General features: G+C 43.4%; 1 protein-coding gene across 1 annotated transcript in view; it reads right to left on the reverse strand.

Annotated features, from left to right (window-relative positions):
* The window catches only part of LOC142313027 (uncharacterized), a 132792-nt gene extending 114526 nt beyond the window's left edge, over nucleotides 1–18266 (reverse strand). Inside the window, exons 1-4 of the mRNA XM_075352014.1 lie at nucleotides 18080–18266; nucleotides 17406–17496; nucleotides 5032–6204; nucleotides 2965–2994 (exon numbers count right to left, since the gene is read on the reverse strand). Of these exons, the coding sequence (XP_075208129.1) occupies nucleotides 2965–2994; nucleotides 5032–6204; nucleotides 17406–17496; nucleotides 18080–18103 (1318 nt within the window). The 5' untranslated portion in view covers nucleotides 18104–18266. The remainder of the gene's footprint in view (nucleotides 1–2964; nucleotides 2995–5031; nucleotides 6205–17405; nucleotides 17497–18079) is intronic.
* Nucleotides 18267–18541: the final 275 nt, after the last annotated feature.

Genomic DNA, 18541 nt, shown 5'->3' on the forward strand with positions numbered 1-18541 from the left:
CAAAAGAACATGTGACTTAGGCAGACAATCACAGAAGCCCTAATGTCTGAATCTTGTGGATGTTTGCTGCACTGTGATTGGCTACAGCAACATTCACAAAAAAAAGAAATTTTTAAAAAAAGCACTGCGCGCCAAAAGTCTTCTCCCGGTCCACAGTTCCCGCCTCCTCCACTGATTTTTACACATCCCACATCAGACAGCACCACAATCCTATTCAAAAGCTCAAAATGTTATTAAAAAAGCATTTTTGGAAACGCAGCTAGCGTTCCGGGGTAGAAAACGAATAAAAATTAACATTACCGACTTTTGGGGAAAATGCTAAGGGTTGCTGAGCACGAACGAACAAGCTCAGGCTTGTACAGAATTTTAAATTGGCAAACCCTTAACAAACTGGTTTGCTCATCTCTATGCCGCAGCTCCTTCAGGGTTACCTTTGGTTTCTGTGCTGCATCTCTGATCAATACCCTCCTTGTGCAGGCTGAGAGTTTTCGTAGGCGGCCCTCTCTTGGCAGGGTTGTTATGGTGCTATGGTCTTACCATTTGATGGTAATGAATTTGATGGTGCTCGGGGGGTGGGGGGATCATCAGAGATTGGGATTTCTTTTTTTAGAACCCAACCCTGACTTGTACTTCTCATCACCTTATCTCTGACTTGTATGGGGATCTCCTTGGTCTTAATGGTGGTGTTTGGAGATCTCCTTGGTCTTTATTTTGTTTGGTTAGTGGTGCCTCTTACTTAATGGTGTTGTAGCCTCTGTGGCCTTTCAGAAAAGGTGTGTGTATACAGTTAGGTCCAGAAATATTTGGACAGTGACACAATTTTCGCGAGTTGGGCTCTGCATGCCACCACATTGGATTTGAAATGAAACCTCTACAACAGAATTCAAGTGCAGATTGTAACGTTTAATTTGAAGGTTTGAACAAAAATATCTGATAGAAATTGTAGGAATTGTACACATTTCTTTACAAACACTCCACATTTTAGGAGGTCAAAAGTAATTGGACAAATAAACCAAACCCAAACAAAATATTTTTATTTTCAATATTTTGTTGCGAATCCTTTGGAGGCAATCACTGCCTTAAGTCTGGAACTCATGGACATCACCAAACGCTGGGTTTTCTCCTTCTTAATGCTTTGCCAGGCCTTTACAGCCGCAGCCTTCAGGTCTTGCTTGTTTGTGGGTCTTTCCGTCTTAAGTCTGGATTTGAGCAAGTGAAATGCATGATCAATTGGGTTACGATCTGGTGATTGACTTGGCCATTGCAGAATGTTCCACTTTTTTGCACTCATGAACTCCTGGGTAGCTTTGGCTGTATGCTTGGGGTCATTGTCCATCTGTACTATGAAGCGCCATCCGATCAACTTTGCGGCATTTGGCTGAATCTGGGCTGAAAGTATATCCCGGTACACTTCAGAATTCATCCGGCTACTCTTGTCTGCTGTTATGTCATCAATAAACACAAGTAACCCAGTGCCATTGAAAGCCATGCATGCCCATGCCATCACATTGCCTCCACCATGTTTTACAGAGGATGTGGTGTGCCTTGGATCATGTGCCGTTCCCTTTCTTCTCCAAACTTTTTTCTTCCCATCATTCTGGTACAGGTTGATCTTTGTCTCATCTGTCCATAGAATACTTTTCCAGAACTGAGCTGGCTTCATGAGGTGTTTTTCAGCAAATTTAACTCTGGCCTGTCTATTTTTGGAATTGATGAATGGTTTGCATCTAGATGTGAACCCTTTGTATTTACTTTCATGGAGTCTTCTCTTTACTGTTTACTTAGAGACAATTACACCTACTTCACTGAGAGTGTTCTGGACTTCAGTTGATGTTGTGAACGGGTTCTTCTTCACCAAAGAAAGTATGCGGCGATCATCCACCACTGTTGTCATCCGTGGACGCCCAGGCCTTTTTGAGTTCCCAAGCTCACCAGTCAATTCCTTTTTTCTCAGAATGTACCCGACTGTTGATTTTGCTACTCCAAGCATGTCTGCTATCTCTCTTATGGATTTTTTCTTTTTTTTTCAGCCTCAGGATGTTCTGCTTCACCTCAATTGAGAGTTCCTTAGACCGCATGTTGTCTGGTCACAGCAACAGCTTCCAAATGCAAAACCACACACCTGTAATCAACCCCAGACCTTTTAACTACTTCATTGATTACAGGTTAACGAGGGAGACGCCTTCAGAGTTAATTGCAGCCCTTAGAGTCCCTTGTCCAATTACTTTTGGTCCCTTGAAAAAGAGGAGGCTATGCATTACAGAGCTATGATTCCTAAACCCTTTCTCCGATTTGTATGTGAAAACTCTCATATTGCAGCTGGGAGTGTGCACTTTCAGCCCATATTATATATATAATTGTATTTCTGAACATGTTTTTGTAAACAGCTAAAATAACAAAACTTGTGTCACTGTCCAAATATTTCTGGCCCTGACTGTATACTGACAGACCCCAGGACAGTTAGATTGCACACAAGTGGACTTCCTTTCATGAAGCATGTGACTTATGAATATAACTGCTTGCAACAGAATTTTTTAGGCGCTTCATAGCAAAAGGGGTAAATACATATGCACATGGCCATTTTTAATTATTTTATCCCATAAATGTAATTTTTTTTCTGTATTTTTTCTCACTTCACTTCTCCAACTTAGACTATTTAGTGCTGATGCATCACACAAATCGAATAACAAAAATATATAAACACAGGTTGTAATGTAACAAAATAGGTAAAAAGTCAAAGGGCATGATTGCGTGAATACTTTCGCAAGGCTCTTTATTTTGCTAATATCTTTGCAATGGAGAAATGAAATAAAAAAAAACCAAACACACACAAAAAAAAAACAAAAACTGAAAAACTAAACACATTTTATTCTGTTCTGCAGCCACTATTACATCGTGTGTCCAGTAAAACATGTAGAATTTTGGTGAAAGTTCCGATTGTTGCTACTTGGTATCCTAACCCACCTTGCACATACATCTTGTCACATTGGTTCACTTTATATCATGAGAAATAGAAAATGATAATTTTATTATATAAATATCAGGCTATTTTTTTCATGTTTTTAATACTATTCAGTTTAACCGTTGTCATGACGACTTGTAATAGAGCAAGCGTAACAAGTGTACTAATGTCAAATATGTAAAGGTAAGAGGAAGAGTCAAACTAATAAAATGGATTTTGCCTGGTTGTGTGTCTGCCCTGCTCTCCTATTTTGGATATAGCAAATTCTGAAAATAGTCATTTTGTTAATACTTCATGCAGCATTAATAAGAAATGTTAAGTAATAATTAGTAATACGTTTTTAGACCAGATAACAACTGACTAAAGCTGGGTTCACACATAGCGACAGCGACATCGCTGTTACGTCACCATTTTCTGTGACGTAACAGCGACCTTGTAAGTCGCTGTTATGATCGCTGCTTAGCTGTCAAACACAGCGACGCAGCAGCGATCATAACGTCGCTACATGAGCAGAGAGCAGGGAGCCGCGCACACTGTTTAGCGCTGGCTCCTTGCTCTCCTAGCTACAGTACACATCGGGTTAATTAACCCGATGTGTGCTGCAGCTACATGTCACAGTGCAGAGAGCAGGGAGCCGCGCACACTGCTTAGCGCTGGCTCCTTGCTCTCCTAGCTACAGTACACATAGGGTTAATTATCCGATGCGTACTGCAGCTACATGTGCACAGAGCAGGAGCCGGCACTAGCAGCTAGAGCGGCGGAGGCTGGTAACGAAGGTAAATATCGGGTAACCAGGGAAAGGTCTTCCCTTGGTTACCCGATGTTTACAGTGGTTACAGCTTTCCGCAGCTGCCAGACGCCGGCTCCTGCTCCCTGCTCGCTTCATTTCGTCGCTCTCGCGCTGTCACACACAGCGATGTGTGCTTCACAGTGAGAGAGCGACGACGAAAAAATGAAGCAGGACATTCAGCAACGAGCAACGACCTCACAGCAGGGGCCAGCTCATTGCTGGATGTCACACACAACGGGACGTCGCTGCAACGTCACAGAAAATGGTGACGTAGCAGCGACGTCGTTGTCGTCGTCGCTGTGTGTGACACCACCTTTAGTGATAGGAAACAGATGGTGGTTATCAAAGGAACACATGCTGATTGGGCACAGTTAACACTGATTTATTACCAGGGTCAGCAGTGGACCCTCTTCTTTTTAAATGTCTTTTGTCTAAAGTTAACTAAACTGGGTTGGCTGGAGTGGCATAGAGTGTGGAGTAGCTGACCAAACAAATCTATCAACATTGAAACCACTTGAGTGGCGTAAATTGCTCCAGAAATGTACACCAGCTCTGCTGACTCAATAATTGCAAAATGCAAACTACCTTTGGGACTCACTTCTGTGTAAAAACAGTGTGCCCATAGTGTCATGGAATGGGTTATCAGGTAGGATAATGTTACATACCTGACAGGTGTATGACAACTGTAAAGACTGGTGAAAATGAGATAATACTATGGGGCTGCTTTTCAGGGGGTTTTCAACGGCCCCATAGTTCCAAGGAAGTGAAATCTGAATTTGCATGTTGCAGCATGACTTTGCTCCAGCACGAAAAAAAAAGTTCGGTCTGTCCTCACAAAAGCTTTTCTGAAAAGTTCTCACAGACATACTCCCATACTTGTGTGTCTATGAATTTAAAATAGGAGACCAAAAAACATCCTGTAGGTCTAGTCTAATATGTACAGGTTTGAATACTTTTGTTCATATAGTGTATATGTATTTCATTCCCTGTCTATATTAATATAAAATATTCAGTGCATAGGTGTGAATTATATTTGAGCTATTTAAATTCTATTTGTATTATTGTATTAATTTGGGGATAAACATTCATTACATTCAGAAACATGAATATGGCTTTTCCCCTTTATTTGTAACACGACTTTATAAAAAATTAACAGAATTTTATTTTAAAATAAAACATTTTCCACATTCTAGGTATGAAAATGTCTTCTCACCTATGTGAGCTCTTTAATGTTTAAAATAAGCTGTTTTGAAAGAAAACCATTTCTCACAATTTCAGCATAGATATGGTTTCTTCCCTATGTGACTTTTTTGATGACGAACCAAATGTGATTTAGACACACAACGTTTCCCACATTCTGTACATGAAAATGGCTTCTCCCCTGTGTGAGTTCTCTGATGTGTAACAAGACTAGATTTCTGATTAAAACATTTCCCACAGTCTGAACATGAAAATGGTTTCTCCCCTGTATGAATTCTCTTATGTGTAACAAGACTAGATTTGTAATTAAAACATTTCCCACACTCTAAACATGAAAATGGCTTCTCCCCGCTGTGAATTCTTTGATGTTTAACAAGACTTGATATCTGATTAAAAGATTTCCCACAATCTGAACATGAAAATGCCTTCTCCCCTGTATGAGTTCTCTGATGTGTAACAAGACTTAATTTCTTTCTAAAATATTTCCCACACTCTACGCATAAAAATGGCCTCTCACCTGTGTGAGTTCTCTGATGTTTAACAAGACTTGATTTCTGCTTAAAACATTTCCCACATTCTGAACATGAAAATGGCGACTCTCCTGTGTGAGTTCTCTGATGTGTAACAAGAGTTGATTTATTTGAAAAACATATCCCACATTCTGGACATGGATATGGCTTCTCCCCTGTATGAGTTCTCTGATGTGTAACAAGACTTAATTTCTTTCTAAAACATTTCCCACACTCTACACATAAAAATGGCATCTCCCCTGTGTGAATTCTCTGATGTATAAGAAGATGTGATTTCCTTCTAAAACATTTCCCACATTCTGAACATGAAAATGGCTTCTCCCCTGTGTGAGTTCTCTGATGTCTAACAAGAGCTGATTTCATTGTAAAACACTTCCCACATTCTGGACATGGATATGACTCCTTCCCTGTGTGACTTCTCTTATGTAAATCAAAGGTTGATTGACAATTGAAATATTTCTCACACTCTGAACATGAAAATATCTTCATTCCTTTGATAGTTCTAACATCCCTTCTGTGAATTTTATTTTCCTTAATAGCCTGTGATAAATCAGAAGACATTATCTGTTTAATAGGATCAGATGGTAGATCTTTGCTGTCAACCACTGAGGATACAGCTGGGATAATGTAATGTTCTTGATATGTGTCTTGTGGCACACCAACATCATATAATTGAAAATCGGAAGATTCCAGAAGTCCTTTTGATGTCCTAATACAGTCACCTGCCAAGAATAACACTTTTACTACTTTTTCAATAATATAAACAACGATGAGAGCTGTAACCGACTACTGTCGGTGGATCAACATAATACCTTTTTATATTATATAACGAGGCCACCTTAGAGGACTTTTTCAATAATATAAACTTGGAAATAGTTTTCTTAAATTATATAAAATGTTCAATAAAATTCATTCATTCATTCAATAAAAGTTATGTTGCAAAATTCAATAATTTACTAATATGTTGGTGGTATTCTAAACCAAAGAGCACAGAGAAAGGACCACTAGATCAGGGGTCTCAAACTCGGCTGGGTGTGTGGGCCGCACAGAGGAAAAAAATAATTTGGGGGGCCGCATTCTTTGCAGGACAAAGTGACATTTTTATTGGTACCATACATATTTTTTACACACCTTTGGATCACTGATTTTGAACATTTTCTACTTATTTATTATAACAAATAAGCACATTCTGTGTTTAAATATATATAAAAAAAATTTGATGGTAAAAAAAGTCATGCCTTATTTTTTTTTTTTTTTTACATTTTATCCCTTTCTTGTAACTAATAGAGTTACAATTATCACTATATAGACATTTTGGCCAACATCTTTTAGTAATGTTCCCCATCTTGTTGTAATGTGCCCATCCTTGTCCCCTTGTAGTATTGTGCCCCATCCTAGTCCCCATCCTACAGTAATGTGCTCATCCTTGTCTCCATCCTGTAGTAATGTCTCCAGCCTTGTCCCCATCTTATCGTAATGTGCCCATCCTGTAGTAATGTGTCCAGCCTTGTCCCCATCTTATAGTAATGTTCCCCATCCTTGTCCCCTTGTAGCAATCTCCCTATCCTGTAGTACTGTCCCCATCCTATAGTTGTCCCATTCTATAGTAATGTTCCCATCCTACAGTAATGTCCCCATCCTATAGTAAGGTGCCCACCTTATCCCCATCCTATAGTAATGTCCCTAGCCTTGTCCCCATCTTATCATAATGTGCGCATGCTGTAGCAATGTGTCCATCCTTGTCCCTATCCTATAGTAATGTCCCCAGCCTTATCCCTATCCTATAGTAATGTTTCCCATCCTTGTCCCTTTATAGTAATGTCCCTATCCTGTAGTACTGTGCCCATCCTAGCCCCATCCTATAGTAATGTGCCCACCTTGTCCCCATCTTTTAGTAATATCCCCAGCCTTGTCCCCATCCTATAGTCATGTGCCCACCTTGTCCCCATCCTATAGTAATGTGCCCACCTTGTCCCTATTCTATAGTCATGTGCCCACCTTGTCCCCATCCTATAGTCATGTGCCCACCTTGTCCCCATTCTATAGTCATGTGATCACCTTGTCCCTATTCTATAGTAGTGTCCCCATCCTGTAGTGATGGGGGGGGGGAATGCCGGCTGAAAGGGGCACTGGCGCTATAACTTACTGATCGCTCTCCTCAGCTTCAACAGCAGAGACGCCGGAGTAAAGCTGAGGGGAGCGGTCTCCAGCCCCAGATCCACGGTGATTGGAGAGATTGGTCACAAGGCCGGTCTCTCCAACCAGAGCTGGGGGCGGGTGAAACCGAGGTCACCAAGCTCCAGCCAACGATCAGTGCTATAGCTGCACTGATCATGGCTGGATTTCAATGTTTCAACCATTTTCAATGGCTAAAACATTACAGTGGCTGTGATTGGCTGATGAACGCCACTCAGCCAATCACAGCCTCCGTACGTCCGGGGAGGAGACACCACCCCTCCTGAGGTCCCCTCCTCCCCGAATCTAAGGTATTGGCAAAGCGACCGCAGCCACCAGGGCTCCGGAGCCGCGATTTCGCCATGATGTACTGGGTACGTCATGGGTCCTTAAGTACCAGGGAGCCATGATGTACCCAGTACGTCCTAGGTCGCTAAGGGGTTAATGTGCCGTCCTTCACATACACACAGCCAAAAAAAACGCCATTCTTCTCACCTGTGCCTCGGCTGCCTCGTCTCTGCTTCTTGCTGTCTGCAGGCCCATGCCCCCGGTGACTATCGCGGCAGATGCAGGGGCCGCAGCCACTGTCAGCGATTTACAGTACAGACCAAATGTTTGGACACCCCTTCTCATCTCTAGAACAACTGTTAAGAGGAGACTTTGTGTAGCAGGCCTTCATGGTAAAATAGCTGCTAAGAAACCACTGCTACGGACAGGCAACAAGCAGAAGAGATTTGTTTGGACTAAAGAACACAAGGAATGGACATTAGACCAGTGTAAATCTGTGCTTTGGTCTGATGAGTCCAAATTTGAGATCTTTATCCATTCACCTTTTCTACAAAGAAACGGTGGTTGGATCCAGACTCTACATGGCTATTTCCCACCGTGAAACATTTTTATAAACTGTGGAGGAAAGACAGGCGCATAGGGTCTTAACCGATAAAAACAATAGAAGGGATATTAGGGTGCACTCACCTATGGATGTTGTGAGAGTCACAACACCTCATGAAGCATAAAAGTCAGTGGAGACAGCTGCGGACCCGTAACAATGAGATAGCAGTTTCATAAAGAAGTCGGGGATCAGCGCCGCGCTTATCACCATTCGATCCAAAGGATAATTTTCCAAGTCATTTATTAGGAAGCATGAACAAGTTTACGCGTTTCAGGGGTCTCTGCCACCTTCCTCAGGACAATGCAACAATGACACAGAAGATCTTCTGCGCTGATCCCCGACATCTTTATGAAACTGCTATCCCACCGTGAAGCATGGAGGAGGAGGTGTGATGGTGTGGCAGTTCTTTGCTGGTGACACTGTTGGGGATTTATTCAAAATTGAAGGCATACAGAACCAACATGCCTACAATAGCATCTTGCAGCGGCGTGCTATTCCATCCGGTTTGCGTTTAGTTGGACCATCATTTATTTTTCAACAGGACAATGACCCCAAACACACCTCCAGGCTGTTTAAGGGCTATTTGACTAAGAAGGGGAGTGATTGGGTGCTACGCCAGATGACCTGGTCTCCACAGTCACCAGACCTGAACGCAATCGAGATAGTTTGGGTGAGCTGGACCGCAGAGTGAAGTCAAAAGGGCCAACAAGTGCTAAGCATCTCTGGAAACTGCTTCAAGACTGTTGGAAAGAGTGTGCAAAGTAGTAATGAAAGCAAAAGGTGGCTACATTGAAGAACCTTGAATATAGGACATATTTTCAGTTGTTTCACACTTTAAGTATTTCATTCCACATGTTTTAATTCATTGTTTTAATGCCTTCAATGTGAATCTAAAATTTTCAGAGTCATGAAAATAAAAAAAATCTCATTGAATGAGAAGGTGTGTCCAAACTTTTGGTCTGTACTGTATGTGATGATTGTTTTGCCGCAGAGCCCTTGACTCAGAGCGAAGCGCCGGCAAAACATTCATCTAACAAAGTGCAGACAGTGGCTGCAGCCCCTGCATCGGCCGTGATAGTTAACAGGGAAACGGGTCTGGGGGGACGCACGAAGCAGCCTGAGGGGCCGCATGTTTGAGACCTTTACACTAGATAATGATATCAGGCCACCAAGATCGGTTCTAGCAGTTATTCAATTCAGTGTTGAATTCAGCATCTTCCTAGGTTCATGTCTCAAAGTGTCGGTCACCACTATTTTGTAGCAAGATACTCAGTGGAGAATCGTAAATGAGTCTGTCAGTCAGTACTATTAGGGGGGTCTGTCTGGCACAATCCCTGACAGCCACATGCATTTTCCTGCAGAATGGAGGAACAGTGCGATTATGTATGAAGAAGCTCTAACTTTGTAGAAAGTGTAAAAACTGGAAAAGTAAATTTAAATGTAAAGTGTTTTTCTCATGTTGATAAAACAAAGTGGGAGACTGTGATTAATGAATATAGACAGCTATACACCTCATCCCCTGACCTCACCCTCACTGTACTACAGAACACCAGTGACAGTCTGTCCAGAGTCTCCAACATCATATCTACTCTCTATCTGAAACACCTTTCCAAAACTGAACTTCTCTCCCTCTCTGTGTGCGGCACAATAATAACGCCTTGGCCGTAGACCCACTGACTAGGTGTTATTCTTGACACCAATTTTTCCTTCACCTCCTGTATCCAATCTCTCGGTCGCTCTTGGACCTGAAGAACATCTCTAGTATCCACCCGTTTCTCACCATGGAAGCAAAAAACTCCCACTGTGGCACTGATCTATTCCCGCCTTGACTACTGTCATTCTCTATAAATTGGCCTCCCCCTCACTAGACCTTCTCCTCTACAGTCCATCCTTAATGCTACACCCAGGGTTACCTATCTGGCTAATCATTATTCAGGCACATTTGCTCTGTGCCAGTCATTGCTGTAACATTCCCGGACAAGGTGGAGACAGCAAGCGAGACTATTTGACCCACCGTACCACAATGGGGACCCAGGTTTACCCCTTGGAAGAAGAGGCTTAACTAAGCGCCCACTGCAAGGCGAACGCCAGGTACCACTCCCAGGGTAGTGACCAGGACTGTGGCAGCTGACCCTCAGGGTAGGTGACAGACTCAAGTATAGACACAGGTACAGGCTAGAGATGCCATCAGGGCATTACAACCATGACTCTTGTAAGGGGCCCGGTGAAGAGGGGGTCCCTGTCGGGCCTTGGGTAATTACTTAGATTTATTAAGGCCTGGGCCCTTTCTTTAATGGTTGACAGTCATAGGCGCAGCAGAGGGGCCCGGCAGGGTCACTTTAGGCACTACAACACACTTCTACGTTGCAGGCGAAGCGCTTCAAAGGCATCACATGCAAATTAGTCATATGCTGCAGGCAAGGTCAGCGGAGCAGAGCGCTTGTGTGTTATCCCGCGGCCCAGTATGCAGCAGTGTGATGAGGTCATGTCACAAGTGACAGGAATTGAGGGTGCGACTGGACGAGGTACCCTAGGCTGACCCTAAGACTAAGCTATCCTAGGGGCCCCCAATGTCAAGGTATACAGGGAGGGGAAAACACAGAAAGGGGAAAGTAATAAAACAAGCTACCTTCTCACACACCAATGCAAGAGTCAGCAGTAGTAGCAGCAGCAGCACAAAACACTTCCTCACAGCTCCAGGCCTGGCTTAGAATGACTTGAATAACCAGCATCTTCTGCTGGAACCAGGCCGGGAGTGGTCAGAGAAATCACCTGGTAACCTGGTAGAGTTAATCTTGCTGCTAGCAAGTAAAACTGACATCAACTCTGTAACTGCTAAAGGAAAAACATATGTTTAATGTGAAAGGCCTTGGATGATAAAACAGGCCCTCACCCAGAGGCGGCCGTGACTGGTCATCACTCTGTGACCTCATCACACTGCTGCAGGTAAGAGAGCCGAGGGGGTGGCGAGGACGTGGGCAGCATCCGGCCAGGACAGATAAGCGCTCGGTGAGCTGAAGACGATTGCTGGGGTGGTATGGGCCCGCCAACCCCAGCCCCTGCCTTGGTTTAGCTGGATGCACGTCTACTGTCAGGTATTGTGTGTTTTGGGATTACATTATTTATCTGAAGACACTACCTTGTTTACTTACTTATTGTGCATTCTATTATCAGTGCCCTGATACTTCATTGGGGATAAGTACAGGATTATCTCCATCCCCCTATTTCATCCATTCTTTTTCTCTTTTAAATCAGGTTTTTAACCTTTGTTTTTGTCAGCCTTATGTTTTGTATCAATAAAAGCCATGTTTATATATACTGCTCAAAAAAAATAAAGGGAACGCTGAAATACCATTTTGTTGTTTAAGTGTTCCCTTTATTTTTTTGAGCAGTATATAAATACCTGGGTGTGCACATTTTTACTATGCAGCTTTTTTCCTCTCATGTCACAATTCATTTTTTGCATAGTTTTTAGCACCTCTCACTTTATTAATATTTATTACACTGTGGTACCCACTACTTTCTTAACAATGCGTTGCAAGGAGCAGTGTGGATAGGTGGATATTATACAGAGGCCAGTGTGTACAGGAGATATTATACAGAGGGGCAGAGTGTATAGGAGGATATTATACAGAGGGGCAGTGTGTGTGTGGGGATGCTATACAGAGCGGTAGTGTGTGGGCGGCATACAGAGGGACAGTGTGTGTGTATGCTATACAAAGTGGTAATGTGTGTGCAGCGATATAGAGGAGGGGCAGTGTGTGTGTGTGAGGATGCTATACAGAGTGGTAGTGTGTGTGGAGCGATATACAGAGGTGCAGTGTGTGTGTGTGTGTGGGATATTATACAGGGGGCAGTGTGTGAATGGGGGGATATTATACAGAGGGGCAATGTGTGTGGGAACATTGTACAGCAGGCAGTGTGTGGGAGAGATATTATAAAGAGTGGCAGTGTGTGGGGATATTATACAGAGGTAAATTGTGTGGGGGATATTATACTGAGGAGCAGTGTGTCTGGGGGAAATATTATACAGAGGGGCAGTGTGTAGGTGGATATTATTTGTTTTACAAAACATCAAAAGTTTAGCAACATAATACCTTTATTTTGCCTGAAATGTGATGATCATAATTAGAGAACAGCAATAACTGTAGCACAGAGAGAGATTATAACTAAATATTCTGAAGGTACAACAGTCACCAATCAGTAGAACGTGTACAGGCCTTTGCTTTGAATGACTTCAGTACATCTGCAGCCACAGGACATTAATAGTCTCTCACACTGCTCTGGTGTGACTTTGGTCCACTCTTCTTCCAGTCTCTTCCACAGTTCTTTGACTCTTGTATGTTTCTTGGCCACAACTTTCTCACCAAGGATTTTCCAGACGTTTTCTATTGGGATTAGATCTGGACTCTGGGCGGCCATTTTATTGTTTCAATGTTTTCTATTTCAAGGAACTGCTTTCCCCGTTTTGCTGTGTGACAGCGGGCATCGTCCAGCATGAAAATTGCTGGCTGATTGAGTGATCAACGCAAGTAAGGAGGCACGTGTTGTGAAGAAGGTTCTGATACACACTGGCATTCACTTTGCCATGTAACTGTATGAGACGTACAACTCCTGCTGCAGAAAAAAATCCCCAAAACATGACACTTCCTCCACCACCTTTCACTGACTTCTTAACACACTTTGGGTTCAGTCTTTACCCAATTTGTCAAAGAGCATAATGTTTCCCATCAGACCAAAAAAAATAAACTTCTTTTCATCACTAAGATGAATTGTGGACATGTCTCCTCTGTCCACACAATATGCTCCTCACCAAAAGGGAGTTTAGTTTTTCAATTTTTTTCTGTTAGGCTATGTGCGCACAGTGCGTTTTTGCACGTTTTTCGGCTGTGTGTTTGTGCGTTTTTGGTCTCAAAACTGCATGACTTTGCTGCCCCAGCAAAGTCTATGAGTTTTCATTTTTGCTGTCTGCACACAACTTTTTTTTTGGCTGTGTTTTTGAGCTGGAAACAAAATGGTCATGTCAATTCTTTTCTGCGTTTTACTGCGTTTTCTACCCATGCAATGCATTGGAAAAATGCAGCAAGATGCTGTTAGAGAAGCCATTTTGTCTCCTTTTTAGCTAGTTCAAATGTTCATTGTGTGTTCGTGCACATATGGGTTTTGGACCGGTTGTGCAATCTTGAAATGAGTAATTGATGTTCTATTCCACATCTGCTATTTGATATGATTATCATTAAGGATTATTATTCTTGTTTATATGCTCTTCTTGCCATATGGACCTTGTATAACAAAGTTTGATTGATTACATCCTTTGAACGCTTTATATGTCTTTTGGCCTTGAAACATTATCTTTTCCTTATGTGGTAATATATTCTTTGAAGCTTGGAAATGACTATATTTGGTATATATCTAAAAGTTGTGTAACCATATCACATGTCTCATATTGCATAATCAGCTTGGAAGGTATAAGAAGCCTTCCGATTCCATTAAAGACCAGAGTTATTTGATATACTATAGACTTGTGTCTGTCTTGGTATTTTAAGCTTACTCTCACAACCGGCCGATCCATCATCTACCTGAGAAGGTATAGAGCACCGGCTCTAACAATGCAGAGATAAAAAAAGCAGCCAAAAACGCACCAAAATGCGGTAAAAACGCATGTGTTTTTGCTGCCGGTGCAATTTTTTTAGCAGCCAAAAACGATGCACCTTTGTGGTCACAAAAAAAAGGCAACGTGCACACAGCCTTAATGAGAGGTTTGGTTACTGCAGAGTGGGCTTTCAGTCCAAATGCTCTTAAACATTGTGACACTGTATGACAAAACAGATCCTAACCCTGTTCAGTGCTGAACTGCCAAGCAATTCCAGCTGTAGTGTGAAAACTATTATCCATGGAGATTCTCTGCATAATCCTGTCCTTTCTTGCAAGGATGACCAGCCTTCTTGGGGGACGTAAAAGAGTTTGTGATGATATAAAGATGCAATATTCTCGAAATCACAGTCTTGGAATGACTAACTTCTCTTGCTATGGATGAGTCACCCCTTTTGTCTTCATCTGGACAACCTGCTGCCAGAGTGTTTCAGTCACTTTGGAACTGCACTCCATTTTTACAATGTCAGCGCAAACTGGAAAATTAGGCTGCCAGTTACATAGGTTTTGTCAGGTCATTAAGGAAATTAGCACCAAGTGCAGATTAACAGCACTACCTTACAGGTATCTGAAAGTGTTCTCTAATTTTGATCGTGTGTGTGTGTGTTTATATTTTTTATTTTTCCTTAAGAATGGCAGTGAGACTGTGGAAGGTTTGAGGGGTGGAGACAGAGCTGAGGTGGAGCCTGGGTGGAGTCTCAAGGGGGCCCGAAAATTTTGCCAGTATGGGGACCTGAAATTCTTAGTGGCAGCCCTGGTACAGACAGTGTGACTGAGGCAAGCTGGACAGGAGTGGTGGGCACGGCAGAGATAGACAGGTATCGGAAGTCAGGTACAGGAAACTGACACAGGGATAAACAGGACCTGATAAGTAGCTAGTAGACTGAGACATTGAGTAAGTAGGAGCGATGTGCAGACACCTCCTCTAATGGGAGGGTGGCTTAAATACATAGTGCCTCTCATCCATAGGCTGAGAGATATTTCCGGGAAATGGTGTGCCGTCCCTTTAAGAGGAGGCCTTGTGTGCAGGCACGTGCCCTAAGCACACTTCCGGGAGATCTGGGCTGCGTGCACAGGCCCTGGGAGGGGAAGGAGAGTAGAGATGAGTGAACCTCAGCCAGGAGACTCTGTCTCAGAAAATGACTTGTAAATCACCATGCTGATTACAGCGCTCTGCTTGTGTCTGAGTGATTGCCTGCATTGTGCGCAATAGAGGAAGTGTTTTTTGGCTCAAATTTGGCTTAAATCAGCGTTCTTAGATGTATTGTTCACGGAAAATAAAGAAAAAAAAAAAACGCCAACCCACCTCCGGAAGGGTTATGCTTTAGACCCACAGCAAAACATTTCCAGGGGTGGCGTTTTTTTTTTTTTGTCTGCCCATCTCTAAAAAAAAAAATAAAATTCAGAAGTAAATCCACTAAGTACGGTACGTCCATAAGTACTGTAAGTTCTGCTAAGTGAGTGTAGATAGAAGGTGAAAAAGTAGGTAACATACCGGCCTCTCCTGATCAATTCTGAGGGATGTAATGTAGTGGGAACAATTGTGCTATTTAGGAATTTCCTAAATTTATCTGTAAATTGTCACCTCCAGAGCCCAATCTGACAATTAGGTGCAGAAAAATCTTGCTATACTCTGTATAAAGGAGCGAGATGACCCTCTCATGTAACCAACTAATAGGAAACGTGCAGGATATTTGTCAGGGGCTGGATGGCTGCCTCTGTACAGCGTGTATGATGCGTCTCCCTGCATCCAGTCACCACTCATCATAGCTCATTCATTCTGAACTCACAGCGGGCAGCCATGCTGCTCTATGGCTGCCCGCTGAAATATTAAGATGTAGCAGTGCTGGAAAAGTCATGGGATCTCATGTGGATAACGTTGGACCTGCAGGGGTGTGTTGTGGTTAATAAAGTGGTAAAAGAGGGCAGTTGTTTGTATTTTATTCCAAATCAGGGATTTTTTGGGCGTTTGTGTTTTATTTACAGATTAGTGATGCGGGTGTCTCAGACGCCTGCCATCACAAACCTAGGGTTTAGTAGCATCTGTGCACTATTAACCCCTTATTATCCCGATTGCCACTGCACCAGGGCAATCGGGAAGAGTGCGGAAAAGCTCCAGGATTGTCAAATCTAATGGATGCGACAATTCCGGGTAGTTGGAGTCTTATATTTTTAGGCTGGACCTCCCCAGCCTGAAAATATAGCCCCAGCTGTCAGCTTTATATTAGCTGGGTATGAAAATTGGCGGGGAATCGCATGTCATTTTTTTAAAATTATTTATTTAAATTAGATTAAAAAAAAACGCATTCGGTTCCTCTTAGGCCGGAGTCACACTTGCGAGGGGCATGCACGAGTCTCGCATTGCATCACCCACCACGGCTGCGCACACTCTCCTGACAGAGCAGTGCAGCTGCACGCTCTTGTCTGGAGAGCGTCAGGCCGTGCTGGGTGATGCAATGCGAGATGTGTGCGAGTCATACGGTTCTTGTGATCATACCATAAGGCCGGAGTCCCAAACTTGTGCGAGTTACGTATTGCATCACCAGGCAGCTGCACACTATCCTGACAGGAGGGGGTCGGCTGCATGCATTTCTATACAGCTGCATGCTCCTGTCAGGAGAGTGTACAGTTGCCGGGAGATGCGATGTGAGACTCACACGAGTGTGTGACTCCAGATTTATTTTCATACACAGCCATGATTAGTACAATAGCTGGGGGCTGCAGCCGTGGACTTTATCTGTGCTGGTATCAAAATACGGGGGGACCCTGCGCCAAATTTTTTTCAATTATTTTTATACCACAATACTCACCCACAGACCGTTGCATGGCTTTCCCACCCACCGGCCGTCCTGGCGCCTCTGGTTGGTTGCAGTCAGCTGACACTCAAGACAGGGGCTCGTCTAACTACAACCACATGTGCTGGTTGGCGGGCAAAGCAGTGAATAGTCAATGAGAGTCAATTGTCAGCTTCAGAAGGGAAAGCATGACCTGGAAGTAGCTTGCCACCATGACGAAGGTTAGGTGAGTACACCGCGTGCACTCCTGACTCCTCTATCCCCTAACAAGATTTTTAATCTCCGGATTCTGGTTCCGATAGACTTACATGGGTACCAGATCCGGGTTTTTGGGTTTTTTTTTTTAAATTTAGCAGGGACCTGCCAGTCCTGGTTTCCTGTGGGTCTGCCAGCTCTAGTCACTACTCACCTGGGCGGTTATCTGTAGGAATCTCCTCTTTACTCCGCTCATCACCCCTCACATATGTCTCTGTAGTATTAATATGGGGCAGATCTTCACCCTGAAACAAATATTGTAGAAGTCACAGACAGATGGAGAAGTCCCATCTATGATCAGCTCTAATCCTGCCATCTCCACCGCTCTCATTACACAAGTATAACACATATAATACTGAAGGATAAAACAAGACTGAGCACAAGACCTTCACAGCCGTCTACACATCATAGGGAGATTTCATGGCACCTTCTCTCCATCTACCTGATGATCCTGAGGAACATCGGCGTCTTCTTGTTTACAGTCCTGTGGGAGAAGAGGACGGGGACATCTCTCTGGTGTTGTCCTCTTACTGGATAGACCTGGAGGAGACACATACAGGGACTGAATTCATTCCTTACATACAGATAATTATAGGCCGTGTGTATTTAGTCCTGTCTATTACCTGGTGATGTGAGGGGCTGGGGAACCTCCATCATGACGTCCTTGTACAGATCTTTGTGTCCTTCTAAATACTCCCACTCCTCCATGGAGAAATAGACGGTGACGTCCTGACACCTTATAGGAACCTGACACATACAATGATACCGTCACCCCCGATCCCTTCATAGCGTTACTGTATAATGTCCCAGCATTCCCAGCAGTGTCACCTCTCCAGTCAGCAGCTCAATCATCCTGTAGGTGAGTTCTAGGATCTTCTGGTCATTGATGTCCTCATGTATCGGGGGGTGAGGTGGAGGGCCCGTGATTGGGCTCAGGGGTCTTCCCCATCCCTCAGACACAGGGGCCTGACAGCGCTCACTAGAGGTCTTCTTCACTACTGTGTAATCCTGGTTATGGAGAGACACAGTAAGAAATCTCACTCCAGACATTTCCAGAGTCCTCACCTCTCCAGTTCTGTCCATCTGTTATTCCCATAGATAAGAATGGTGTAATGTGACGTCATCAGAATCTCTCACCTCTCCAGTAAGCCGGAAGAGGATCTCTAGGGTGAGGTGTAATATCCTCTCCGCCATCTTGTCCCTGTCCATATCCATCCTTCACGGGGCAATCAGGAGAATTCTCTTCTATAGAGCGATTGTTCTCCCCCAGCATCTAATGTGTATGGAGCC

This window comes from Anomaloglossus baeobatrachus, chromosome 5 (assembly GCF_048569485.1).
Source record: "Anomaloglossus baeobatrachus isolate aAnoBae1 chromosome 5, aAnoBae1.hap1, whole genome shotgun sequence".
In the NCBI taxonomy this organism is placed as follows: Eukaryota; Metazoa; Chordata; class Amphibia; order Anura; family Aromobatidae; genus Anomaloglossus; species Anomaloglossus baeobatrachus.